The 11,175-nt window shown below is 47.4% G+C and overlaps 1 protein-coding gene and 1 pseudogene across 1 annotated transcript in view; both read left to right on the forward strand.

Annotated features, from left to right (window-relative positions):
- Positions 1-1,011: 1,011 nt before the first annotated feature.
- On the forward strand, positions 1,012-5,291 carry LOC143015507 (glutamine synthetase-like; annotated as a pseudogene).
- A 129-nt stretch (positions 5,292-5,420) lies between these two features.
- The window catches only part of arrdc1b (arrestin domain containing 1b), a 16,091-nt gene continuing 10,336 nt past the window's right edge, over positions 5,421-11,175 (forward strand). Inside the window, exon 1 of the mRNA XM_076169501.1 lies at positions 5,421-5,916. Within this exon, the coding sequence (XP_076025616.1) occupies positions 5,799-5,916 (118 nt within the window). The 5' untranslated portion in view covers positions 5,421-5,798. The remainder of the gene's footprint in view (positions 5,917-11,175) is intronic.

An 11,175-nucleotide genomic window follows, 5' to 3' on the forward strand; every position in this document is an offset into this window, starting at 1 on the left:
TCTTGAGACCCAGATAATGCTCCCCCCACGTTTGGTCACAAGTTCATAGATTAACAGACCCCCAAATGGTGAAGGGTGTAATCAGCCCCCTGGTGCTTGGAGGAGGTTGTATTCCAATATAAACTTCCAATATAAACAGAATTAACAAAGCAAAGCTAAAACTGAGCCCACAATCTTCTTTACCTCTTCATTTACCTCTTGCAACAGTCTCGCCTTACGACACAGAAATGAGTCGTTTGTGTGTCTGTGTGTGTTTGATGAAGCAGCCAGATGATGATGACGATGACCAGTGTGACTCATTTTCTTTCAACCTTTTCCAACACTGAGAAGGAGTGACGTGAGTTTTACCAAGATTTGAAATCCACACGCGCCAATATTTAGTTCAAATATAAGCTTTTCTCTGCCCGAAAGTCTCGATCCTGTGCGGCAAGAGGTTCCTGTGTGGTGAGTCTCTTAACTAAAAAGCTGAGACATGAAGCAGATTCAATTCCTTTCATTTCACTTTACACAAGATATTAAAGCAGTCAACCATAGTTGATGGGTCCCAGATGAAGTATTTCACACGTCTAACATTATTCTGTACCTGCAGCTTCCTCTCGTCCCTACAGCCGTGCCATGACCTTCTGAAATATCACAGTTAAAGCAGCTCAGAGATAAAAAAAAAGCAGCTGTGGTGGCGTTGTTATGTGATAGACACCTCTAAAGACAACATTTCTTAATTGTTATATCAACACGGTAGCATGGCAGCATAGCAGTTTGGTCGTTACCCACCCACCCAGAGGTGATGATTTGACCAAAGGTTTACATTGTCTGCATATTTCCATGTAAACTTTTCATATAATTTCTGGTGAATGCACAAACAGGAGGACTAAACAAAGGGAGAATAACTGAAGACTGGCTCCTATAGATTATTGCTTATTTGTCTGAATTTCCTCTAATCACAGACCATGTGGCCCTTCACTCATTCCTCACTTTTCCTGCTGTAGCGTTTGCCTTGCAGACAGATAGCACATGCAGCTTCAGCACACAGACCTGTCCATGCAGCACTTCTCCCAGCAGGCCCAAAGACACAGTAAGTCTGCATATGTAGCTCTGTATTTTGTAGATATGCTGCTTATTTAGGTGCTTATTGAGCATTTTAATATGAATAAATACACTATCCCATGTTTGAAATTCCAATTCCACAAGACATTTCTTTGTAGTTTAAAGCATTCAGCAATGGCAATGACTTTAAGTTTAGGGCCTTCATCAGTGTAGAAGGTCTAGTTTATATTTTTGTCATAATGTGTTATCTATGCCTAAATGTACTCTGTTTGACTGATTGATTATCTTATAACACCAATCACAAAGAATGTTCAGATCTTCGACCCGTCCTTTGAGACTCTGTGGGCTTCGTCTCTCTAACCCGTGTTGGCAAACTGCTTTGATTGTTGGATCCGTAAATTTGATACAGAGGTCTGGATCACTCGAGCCTGGGCCGAGGCCTCGGTCAGTGGGATAGATTCAAACTTCTTTGGCCTGCGTCATCCAGAGCACATCAGGCAAAGCAAAATGTGTGTGAAGGTTCTGAACTTCTGACTCATCCAGGTCCTGGTATCCAAGGATAATCTTTGGTCACTGAACTTGCTAGTAAAGGTGACATCTTTGCAGACGTGGCAAAGGTTGACACACAAGTATGACTAAGCTACTGAACAACAGGTCAATTACCATTGTCAATTTGGTTTTTGATAATTACAATATGAAAAAGACAAAATAGACTAGACAGGGCAGAGAGACAGGGACTGTTGAGTGGTCCAGGTAAGCTCCATTAATTGTCGTGTTCAAAATTCTTCATCAGGCTGGCAAGAAGGACTTCAAGTTGAGAGAGATCTCTGTATTGTCTCGCACTGTCCACTCATACTAACTGACTCAACATGTGAACTTCGAACCTCCCCGCTGTGGACAGAAGAAGAATCTGATCTTATCAGTTATAGATCACCTTAGTTGGAGATTCCTGTTGTCAGAATCTCTATCTCTCTGTGTCAACAGGCTTCTCTGTATCATAGTTTACCCATTACACATAGATTACATTACACAGTTCTTAAAGACAAGCACAGTTAAATGGAAATGAATATGATCACACTCATCATAACCAACAAACGGTCTGCTTCTTATAAAGCCCTTTACAATGACCTCACATTCACACACTCATACACTGATGCAGGGTTGTACCAGAAAGGAGCAGTTTGAGGTTCAGTGTCTTGCTCAACAACACTTTGAACCAGGAACCTTACAATCCCTACAAGACTGCTCCACCTTCCCAAACCATGTGAAGTTAGCTGTTTCACCAAACATCACACTGAAACCCACGGGTTCTTTTTTGTTACGTGTCACACAAATATTTTGTTGATGAGCTTTCTCCGTGTCAAATGTCTCATGAGATGTTCCTGAGTGGAACACCAGCCCAACCAACAGCTCCACCGATGTCTTGAACAATATGATGTACCTCATTCCAGTGCAGATGTTCAGGGATCCCTTTACCCTTAATCCCAACAAACTGGTCCTCTGTTAGGTGGTCAAACAGGTACATGTTCATCTGCTGGCTTTCCTGGTCCTGGTATTGCGTAATAACCTGGTTTACTGGTTGTGTTAGGGTTAGCAATAAGGTGATGAAGCAAGTCAAGGACCAGGAACTGTGGTTTGGATTCGAACAGGAGTACACTCTGTTAGGGACCAACGGATATCCCTTTGGTTGGCCCTCAAATGGACAGCCAAGATCTAAAGGTGAGTGAACATCCGTGTTTCTCTCCTCTCTCTTCAATTCAATTCATTCAGCAGAAGTAGAATTTAACACATTTGTCAGTACATCAGCTGATCAGATCCAGCTGCACCAAGAAGCCTCTCCTCTGCATGAGAGAGGCATGTGTGTCACTGACTCTGCCCCCTTGTGGTGATTGTTAGTATTTCTTGGACTTTTCCAAATCAAATCCCAGTGGAGCAGAGCACTGAAGTTCTCACCATGAGGGTCATTGCTGTCGTTGTTGGGCTCATTGTTCCTGTGCTTTTTCCCTTGAAGGTCACGCTTTATTAATTGGGGCAGATCAAGTTTTGGGCGTGGCATTATGGAGTGCCACTACAAGGCTTGCCTCTATGCAGGGATCAACATCTTTGGCACCAATGCTGAGATAATGCCATCTCAGGTAAGAGCTACTGCTACAAAGAAACAGTCCTGGTGTTCAGAAGAAGAAGAGGTGACACCCTGCATGTGTCCACCTCTCTGTCCTCTAACTCCAGTGGGAGTTCCAGGTGGGGCCCTGTGAAGGCATCGAGGCAGGCGACCATCTCTGGGTGGCACGCTTCCTGCTGCATCGCGTGTGTGAAGATTTTGGGATTGTTGCCTCCCTGGATCCCAAACCGTTGCCAGACTGGCCCGGGGCTGGTTGTCATGCAAACATCAGCACCAAGCACATGAGGGAAGAAGGAGGGATCAAGTGAGTGAACACTGAAAAGATTCCCCTTCCATTTTCCTTAAACCCTCAGAGGTCTGAGGTGGTCAGACTGATCACGTTCTGTCACTTAGCCTCAAAAGCAATATGGCTGTTTTTTCATCAAATTTGACTGAGCCATGTTCCCTGACAGTACAGACCTTTGATGACCTTTGATGGCCTTTGACACTCCAAACACATGAATGGATGTATCTAATGTATCAGGGCTTCTCTTTGTCTTCTCCTTTTGTCTTATTTTCCTTCATGCTCTCTCCCCACTGCCCTCCTTTATGACGGCAGGTACATTGAGCAGTCCATTGAGAAGCTGAGCAAGAAACACGCCGAGCACATCTGTGTATACGATCCCCGCAGAGGCCAGGACAACGCCAGGCGCCTGCTGGGGCTACATAAGATCTCCTCCATCACTCACTTCTCCGCAGGAGTAGAGAACCGGAGCGCCAGCGTCCGCATCCCTGCCCAGGTCAGCATAGAGAAGAAGGGCTGCTTCAAGGACCGCCGGTCTGCAGCCAACTGCGACCCGTACGCTGTCATGAAGGCCATCGCAACCACCTGCCTGCTTGACTGAGGAGCAGCAGAACCCATCCACCCGTTCTCCATACAGCCTTATGTACTTAGAATAATAGATTTGTGAATGAGTAAACCTTCAGCTGCAGTCAGATAGAAGTTATGCACTCCACAATAAACCAGCTAAATGTATCTTGTGTATTACCAAATGGAGCCATGTTATGCTGTGATGATGGCAGCGTCTTTTAACTGGAGGATAGTTAGAAAGGTAGATGGTCCACAATTAACCCAGCAGGTGGAGCCGTTGAGTTGAGTTTCACTACCAGACAAAAACTCTTAACCAGCTGTCACAGCTACCTGACAGAAGGTCAAAGTGCCAGAACAGACCCGAGCCATCTGTTGATCAATTTAATAAGAGACGAATGAGATGAGGTTTCGTAATCATTACATGTTAAACCATGAAACAACTTGTACACTGGCAGAAGAGGAAGGAAGATGATCGTCACACCGTTCTGGCATGCATTCACCCTCCGATCGGTGCAGCTGACATATGGTGTTGATGTGTGACGCTGTTACTTCCTAACATACAGTATTTATGCCCTGGCTCTCACAGTGTCAGAATGAGTCATCAGTCAATCTGTTTCTGGGTGGGCCTGCAAAGAAGTAAACAAAAAAATCAGACAAGATCAGCTGGCAACGTGTACCAGATTTCCATGGATACAGACAGTAACCTGGCAACCGTGATGTTTGTCTGTTGTCATGGAAGCTTTGGAAGCGGCCTCGAGTCATCATTTAGTGAGGGAGGACAAGCTAGAAAAGCTAGAAAAGCCGAGGATACTGGTTTGTGGGGCGACTTGTCCCTTTTTAACATGTGTAATGAAACTACTAATGAACAGACAGAACGTTTAGATTGAGGCACCACAGGATTGATATTCTTTCACATTTGCAACCAGAATAACTGATGCATGCAGCACTTGCACGTTGACAGGAAGTACACTCAGACACAGGAAGTTCACTCAGAGGTAGGAAGCATCAAGCTGAATCCATTTCATTTGAATGTGTTGCCAGATTGATTCAGATTAATTCAGCAAATCAGCTCATAATTCACCTGCTTGGACATCTGGTGAGCTTCCATCAGTGCTTGGCTCCGCCTCACAGCAGGAGTGTACATATTCATATCATCTTAGTATAATAATGATATGATGGGATTTTAATATTGCTGACAAAATTAATGATCGTCATCCCAAACATTATCACAATAATCATATCAATACATTATTTTGAGGGGACTGTTGTGGTTGTTAAATTAAAGAGGGGCGGAGCTTCCGTTAGCTGGGAGGAGCTCCCTCATTCCTGCAGCCATTCTTGAAGTACAAACTAAAAACAACTGCTCATTTTCAATCACCGATTCAAATACGTCATCAGCGGAGTTTTGTGATTGGTTCGCTGGCGCCGTTTCACGTCAGAGGGGCGTCACCGAGCCGGATCATCTCCTCATTCATTCACAACAGACCCAAGCCAGAGGAAACGCGGCTCTGTGACTTGCGCTTGTCCATGCACGTCACACGTGACTCCCGTTCCCGTCGCTTGTCCTTCTTATTTATTCTGCGTGTGTGAACGTGCTTTTATTATTTATTGTGACTGGTTCGCTCGTGCGTGTGACGTCACCGGTCTCTGAGGGGGCCGGGGGCAGATGCGCGGCAGCAGGTGAGGGCTCGCGCAGCAGCCTCGCCTCGCGCCGCTCGGCAGCAGACAGACAGTCGGACAGACGGACGGACAGAGAGACAGGCAGACAGACGGAGCTCAGTCATGGGGAAGCTGCAGGAATTTGACATCACCTTCACCAATAACAAGGTGGTTTACAGCCCGGGGGAGTCGATCGGCGGGGCCGTGAGGATCAGGACCGGCACCGCGCTGCACTTTAAAGGTAAAGATTCGCTCCGACACTTGCGGGGGGGGGGAAGGAGAGAAACGTGCCGACGTGTCTGCGGCTCGTCTCGGCTCCCGGAGGAGAGAAACTTTTACACGGTTCGTGGTGTTTTTCTTTCGCCGTTTATGTGCGAATTCTCCTTGTAGAGTTGAGTAGAGGCTCGGCTGGACGCTGGTGCGGGCGAGCAGGGAGTGGACCGCAGGGAGTGGACCGCAGGGACCCGCTGAGGGGTTTGACGTTGTGCCGCCTCTGCGTGTTCGCTTCTCGGGCAGACTGAAGCCACATCCTGCATCACATCCTGAACGTGAAGCTTCCATGTATTGGGTTTGTCAACCAGGACAACTGTTCGGTTTAGACTGAGAGCAGAGAAGCGCAACAACAGGTGGCGATGTTAGATTCCACTCCAGAATAACTTCATTCTCTGAGAATTAGCTGGAGAGGAACTTGGCACGTCTGTACAGCTCCAACTCTGAGTAATACTCTTTCAATGACTTTCATTTGCTACTGAAAAAGCCCAAAGTCGTCATTTAAAAACGCCTGTTAAAGGTCTCAGCAAATGAGACGTGAAAAGATATGATATCAAAAGTGCTGCCAGAAAAGTATTGATCACAGAAGGAAAACAATAATCATTAAAAAACAATTAAAATCTAATTAAATGAGGTGTGAGGTTCCAGGAAGTGGAAAAGGATCATGATGTCATCACAGAGTTATGCTGCTGCAGGTTTGATTGCTCATGCATTTAACATGGACCGGTGTGGTGATCGTGTTAACCAGGCTGTTTACATATCATAATGAGTACTTCCTGTACTTTAACCCTAAACTTCTGTATCATATCATGCGGGGGATTAACCAAAGTGTTTCCAAAGTAACTCAGTGAAACATGTTCTCGTATTTCCGGCCCTCTGGCAGCCTGACGGTCACAGTGTGGAGAAGAAAAGGGGCTAAAGTAAGTCAGCAAGGTGGAGGGAAGCTTGTGGAGTTGCCATGGAGGTGCACAAAGAATCCATTGTACGTCAGAGATCCTGGTGGGGATTCATCTCAGATAATAGCGGAGTACAATCCACCTCAGTATGAAGCTCTCCCACAGTTTTAGAGTCCTGCACAGAGGAATGATAATCGAGGAGGACAGTAAGTGAAGAGGACGTCAGCGAGGCACAGCAGGTGCCTCAGGTCTGGGGCTGTGGAGCCTTCATTGTGGATTCACTCAAGTGGCGATCTGGTGCAAGACGGCACGCGGAAGTTACTAAATCTGCTAACTTGATAAGACGTGATAAGAAACCAGGGTGAACATATTCATATCTAAGTAAACTCTGCACGTGTGAAGGATTGTACATCTGTGTCGAGTGAACACAACACAGCAGCCTAACAGTGACAAGGAAACACATTCTCCTCATTAGAGATGGGTGTGTGCTGGGATAACAGTCAGCTGGCAGAGGAACAGGAAACCTTCTCTGTGTGAAGTCCTTCCTTCTCTGAAGTCGCTGACGTTGTTTTCCTGCGTCTTCACCCAACGAGGCTGATATAGGATCGATGAAGCTGAAGTTGCTCGTTGATGCTTTAAGGTGAAGCGATGAATGAAAGAACTGGAGCTTCGGCGCCTCAGTCGATGTTTCGCTTGTGCTGCGTCTCTCACTTCACGTGAGATGAATTTGCCCCCGTGTGTGTGTGTGTGTGTGCCGACCTGAAGCAGATGGTATTACAGCAGAGGTCAGAGGTCAGAGCTCTCACATCGTACGGCCGTGTGTGTCGGTACCTGACACCGTTAGGCAGTGCGATGATGGATTTTGTGTGTGTGTGTGTGTGGGGGGGGGGGGGTACATGGCTGTAGATCAGTAACTGGGGAATCTCCAGTATCTGTTACATCCATCGGTCTCCCTGTCCAGTTTGGTTTCACTGTAATCTGTATCGCTCGGGGAGTTCACACCAGTAAACAACGCCGTGGTTTCACTTCTGATCACACGACACAGATGTGCTGAGGACCAAAGCGGGATCCTGAAGAATAGAACTAAACCAGCAGAATCAAACTGTGCTGACTGGAATGTCGACATCAAATCTCAGGGTGAATCGTTGTTGTTGTTGTTGTTGTTGTTGTTGTGTTTTAGGGGAGTTCCCTCTTGTTGTGTTTACACAAATTTGCCCGCTGGAGTGATTCTGGAGACGTAACACCACAACTTTACATTCAATCCAAACTCAGAAAAGTCTCCATAACTCAGATCAAAGCTTTCATCAGGAACATCACACAGACCTCACTTCCTTCATGTTCCTCCATGTTAAATGTCAGCCGTCGTATCAGAGCCGGCGCTGGTTCTGCGAAGCGTGGGTCTGAGCGCCGGTGCTGATGAGGCTCACAGTGTTCCGTCACAGTGTAGGGAGGCAGTAGCTCAGTGGGTAGAGCTTCCAGTTGGGAACTGGAGGGTCGCCGGTTCGAGTCCCTGCCGAGGTGCCCCTGAGCAAGGCACCGAACCCTCAATTGCTCCCCCCTCTGCGAAGGGTGGTAATGTAATGTAAGTCGCTTTGGATAAAAGCATCTGCCAAATGATCGTAATGTAATGTAATGTGTTCATCAATGTGCCGGGGGTTGCTGAGGCGACTTCATGTGTGCAGTGACATCATCCCTCTGAAACCCAGCAGCTAAAAAGCCGATCGATCAAACGCATGGATCACACTGGAGACTGACGTTAAGGCCTCCACGTCACCTGACGAGAATAGGAAGTAGGTCATTGTTAGACTTTGAACAGTTAACCTGAGGGTTAACAGTTAACCCTTATTTTAAAAGTCGTTTATTGATCCCCTTGATTGAGAAGTCTTCCATGTCATTAGATGAGTCACACCTAATAATCTGATGGACGCCATAACCGTTAGTCATTGTGCTGTTGTAAAAGAAGAGCAGCGTCAAGGGCGCCGTGTCCTTGAGCCACGTCTGACCGTTACGTCAAGAAATATGTTCCAGGCTCCAATAAAGGAATGTGTTCATTAACAGTTCATCTGTCCGTTATGTTTAGAGAGGCTATGAATGGTTCTTCTGTTAGCGATCAATAATCTGGATCTGAGGGAAGAACATTTATGTGAACCCCCCCCCAGCCCTCAGCTTTGCCTCGTCTTCATTTCCTGTCAGAACTCTGCTCTTTGCCCGTGAAGAAGAGGCTCTTCACTCCTCATTTCTGAGTTTGGATCCTTGGCCGCCTGTTTGCCGTGTGTGTGTGTGTGTGTGTGTGTGTGTGTGTGTGTGTGTGTGTGTGTGTGTGTGTGTGTGTGTGTGTGTGTGTGTGTGTGTGTGTGTGTGTGTGTGTGTGTGTGTGTGTGTGTGTGTGTGTGTGTGTGTGTGTGTGTGTGTGTGTGTGTGTGTGTGTGTGTGTGTGTGTGTGACCGCAGCAGCAATCCGTTACATAGATTGTGGCTCAGTCTGAGCCGTATGGACCTGATCCTGCTTCAGACCTTTGTTTACATACGCAGCAGTGTATAAGGTTACTGAGGGGAGAGGGAGGATACACACCTACAAGGCTGAGACGCTGCACACACACACACGCTGCACACACACGCACACGCACACACATACACGCTCACACACACACACACGCTCACACACACACACTCACTCCCCCCCCCCCCCACCCCACCCCCCCCCCCCCCCCCCCCCCCCCACCCACCCACACACACACACACACACACACACACACACACACACACATACACAGACACACACACACACTGGATTATTGATGATGAAGCCATTAGTCAGTTTCCATTGATCAGCTCATGTAAAGAACACGAGAAGCAGCTGATACACAGATACACTCTTACAGAACACACACACAGCTCAATGTTAATGTGGCATGTAATGGCTCATAGACGTGTGTGTGTGTGTGTGTGTGTGTGTGTGTGTGTGTGTGTGTGTGTGTGTGTGTGTGTGTGTGTGTGTGTGTGTGTGTGTGTGTGTGTGTGTGTGTGTGTGTGTGTTGCCCTCCAGCTCTCAGCCGCGTGCGGTCACCTGACACAGCCGCTGTGTGTGTGTGTGTGTGTGTGTGCGTGTGTGTGTGTGTGTGTGTGTGTGTGTGTGTGTGTGTGTGTGTGTGTGAAGTATACTCTGCTGTACACCAGTCACACTATCACATCAGCAGCCAGCAATTGTGGACAAAGCCCCGGCTGCTCCCTTAGATCCGGCTTATCAATACCAGTCTATTTGTGGTGGAGTGGGAGCCGGGAGCAGATCCTGACTCTGGGCTGAGCCTCATGACGCTGAGGCTGAGGGCTCCTCCTGCCTCCAGACAAGACCTCTCTGTTTCACTCATTCAGTTTTCAGAACGGTGTTTCATGTGAGGGACGAGCATTTAGGTGAAGCCTGCGCCTGACCCTGACCCCTGACCCCTGACCTCGTTCACACACAGAGAGAAGAAGGTGGCATGCACAGGAAGTGAGAGTCAAGTGAGAGTCCAACACTGGATCCCCCCCTGCTGTGTGTTTATGTAGATATCACATATCTACACACACTCCCAGGCGCTCGTGTGTGTAAAGGAGACGTAGGAGTGTGTGTGTGTGTGTGTGTGTGTGTGTGCGCGCGCGTGTGTGTGTGTGGCATCAGCTTGAGAATCAGAAGAAACAACAAATTCTATAATCCCATTAAATCTGATTTTATAATCTAATAACTTGATTTGTTTCTCTTTCTTCTTTGTGTTCAGAGGTTTGAGCTTTAATTTAATAGAAGTCATCACAGTAATCTTTTTAAACAACAACAACCTGTGTATTTGATGTAGTTGTGTGACATCTGGACCTCAGGGACGCTGTGGAGCTTGTGGTTTTCCTTCATGTGTGTGTGACAGTGAGTGAAGTTGCCAGAGGGGCTTTAGTATGAAGCAGAGCGACTCTGAGCCGCTCTGTGAGCCGTGTTGATGAAGATCCTTTGTCCTCCATAACAGCGCGGCCGTCTGACCCACAGACGCTTATTTAGGTCTCAGCTAAGAGGATTCAGCCTCTCTGCCCTGATAAGCACATATCCACCCCCCACCCCCTCCTTCCTCCCTCCCCCTCCTTCCTCTTCCTCTCTGCCAAAAAACCTCTCTCACTTCCTGCGGTAAATAGAGAGAGAGAGAGCAGTTTGGCGAGAGGACGTCGGCGCTCTGTGGGACGTGGAACAGAGCATCGATCTGATGATTTATGGAGCTCATCCTCTCATCCGCTCCTTTGTAATGCAGCTTTAGCGGCCTGAGAGCGCCGGGTGTGGCGTGAGGGCGTGCAGGAGCGTGTGGAGACAGAGGGAGG

Source organism: Genypterus blacodes, unplaced genomic scaffold (assembly GCF_046128005.1).
Source record: "Genypterus blacodes isolate CSIRO-AG114 ecotype Tasmania unplaced genomic scaffold, CSIRO-AGI_Gbla_v1 ptg000205l_1, whole genome shotgun sequence".
Classification (NCBI taxonomy): domain Eukaryota; kingdom Metazoa; phylum Chordata; class Actinopteri; order Ophidiiformes; family Ophidiidae; genus Genypterus; species Genypterus blacodes.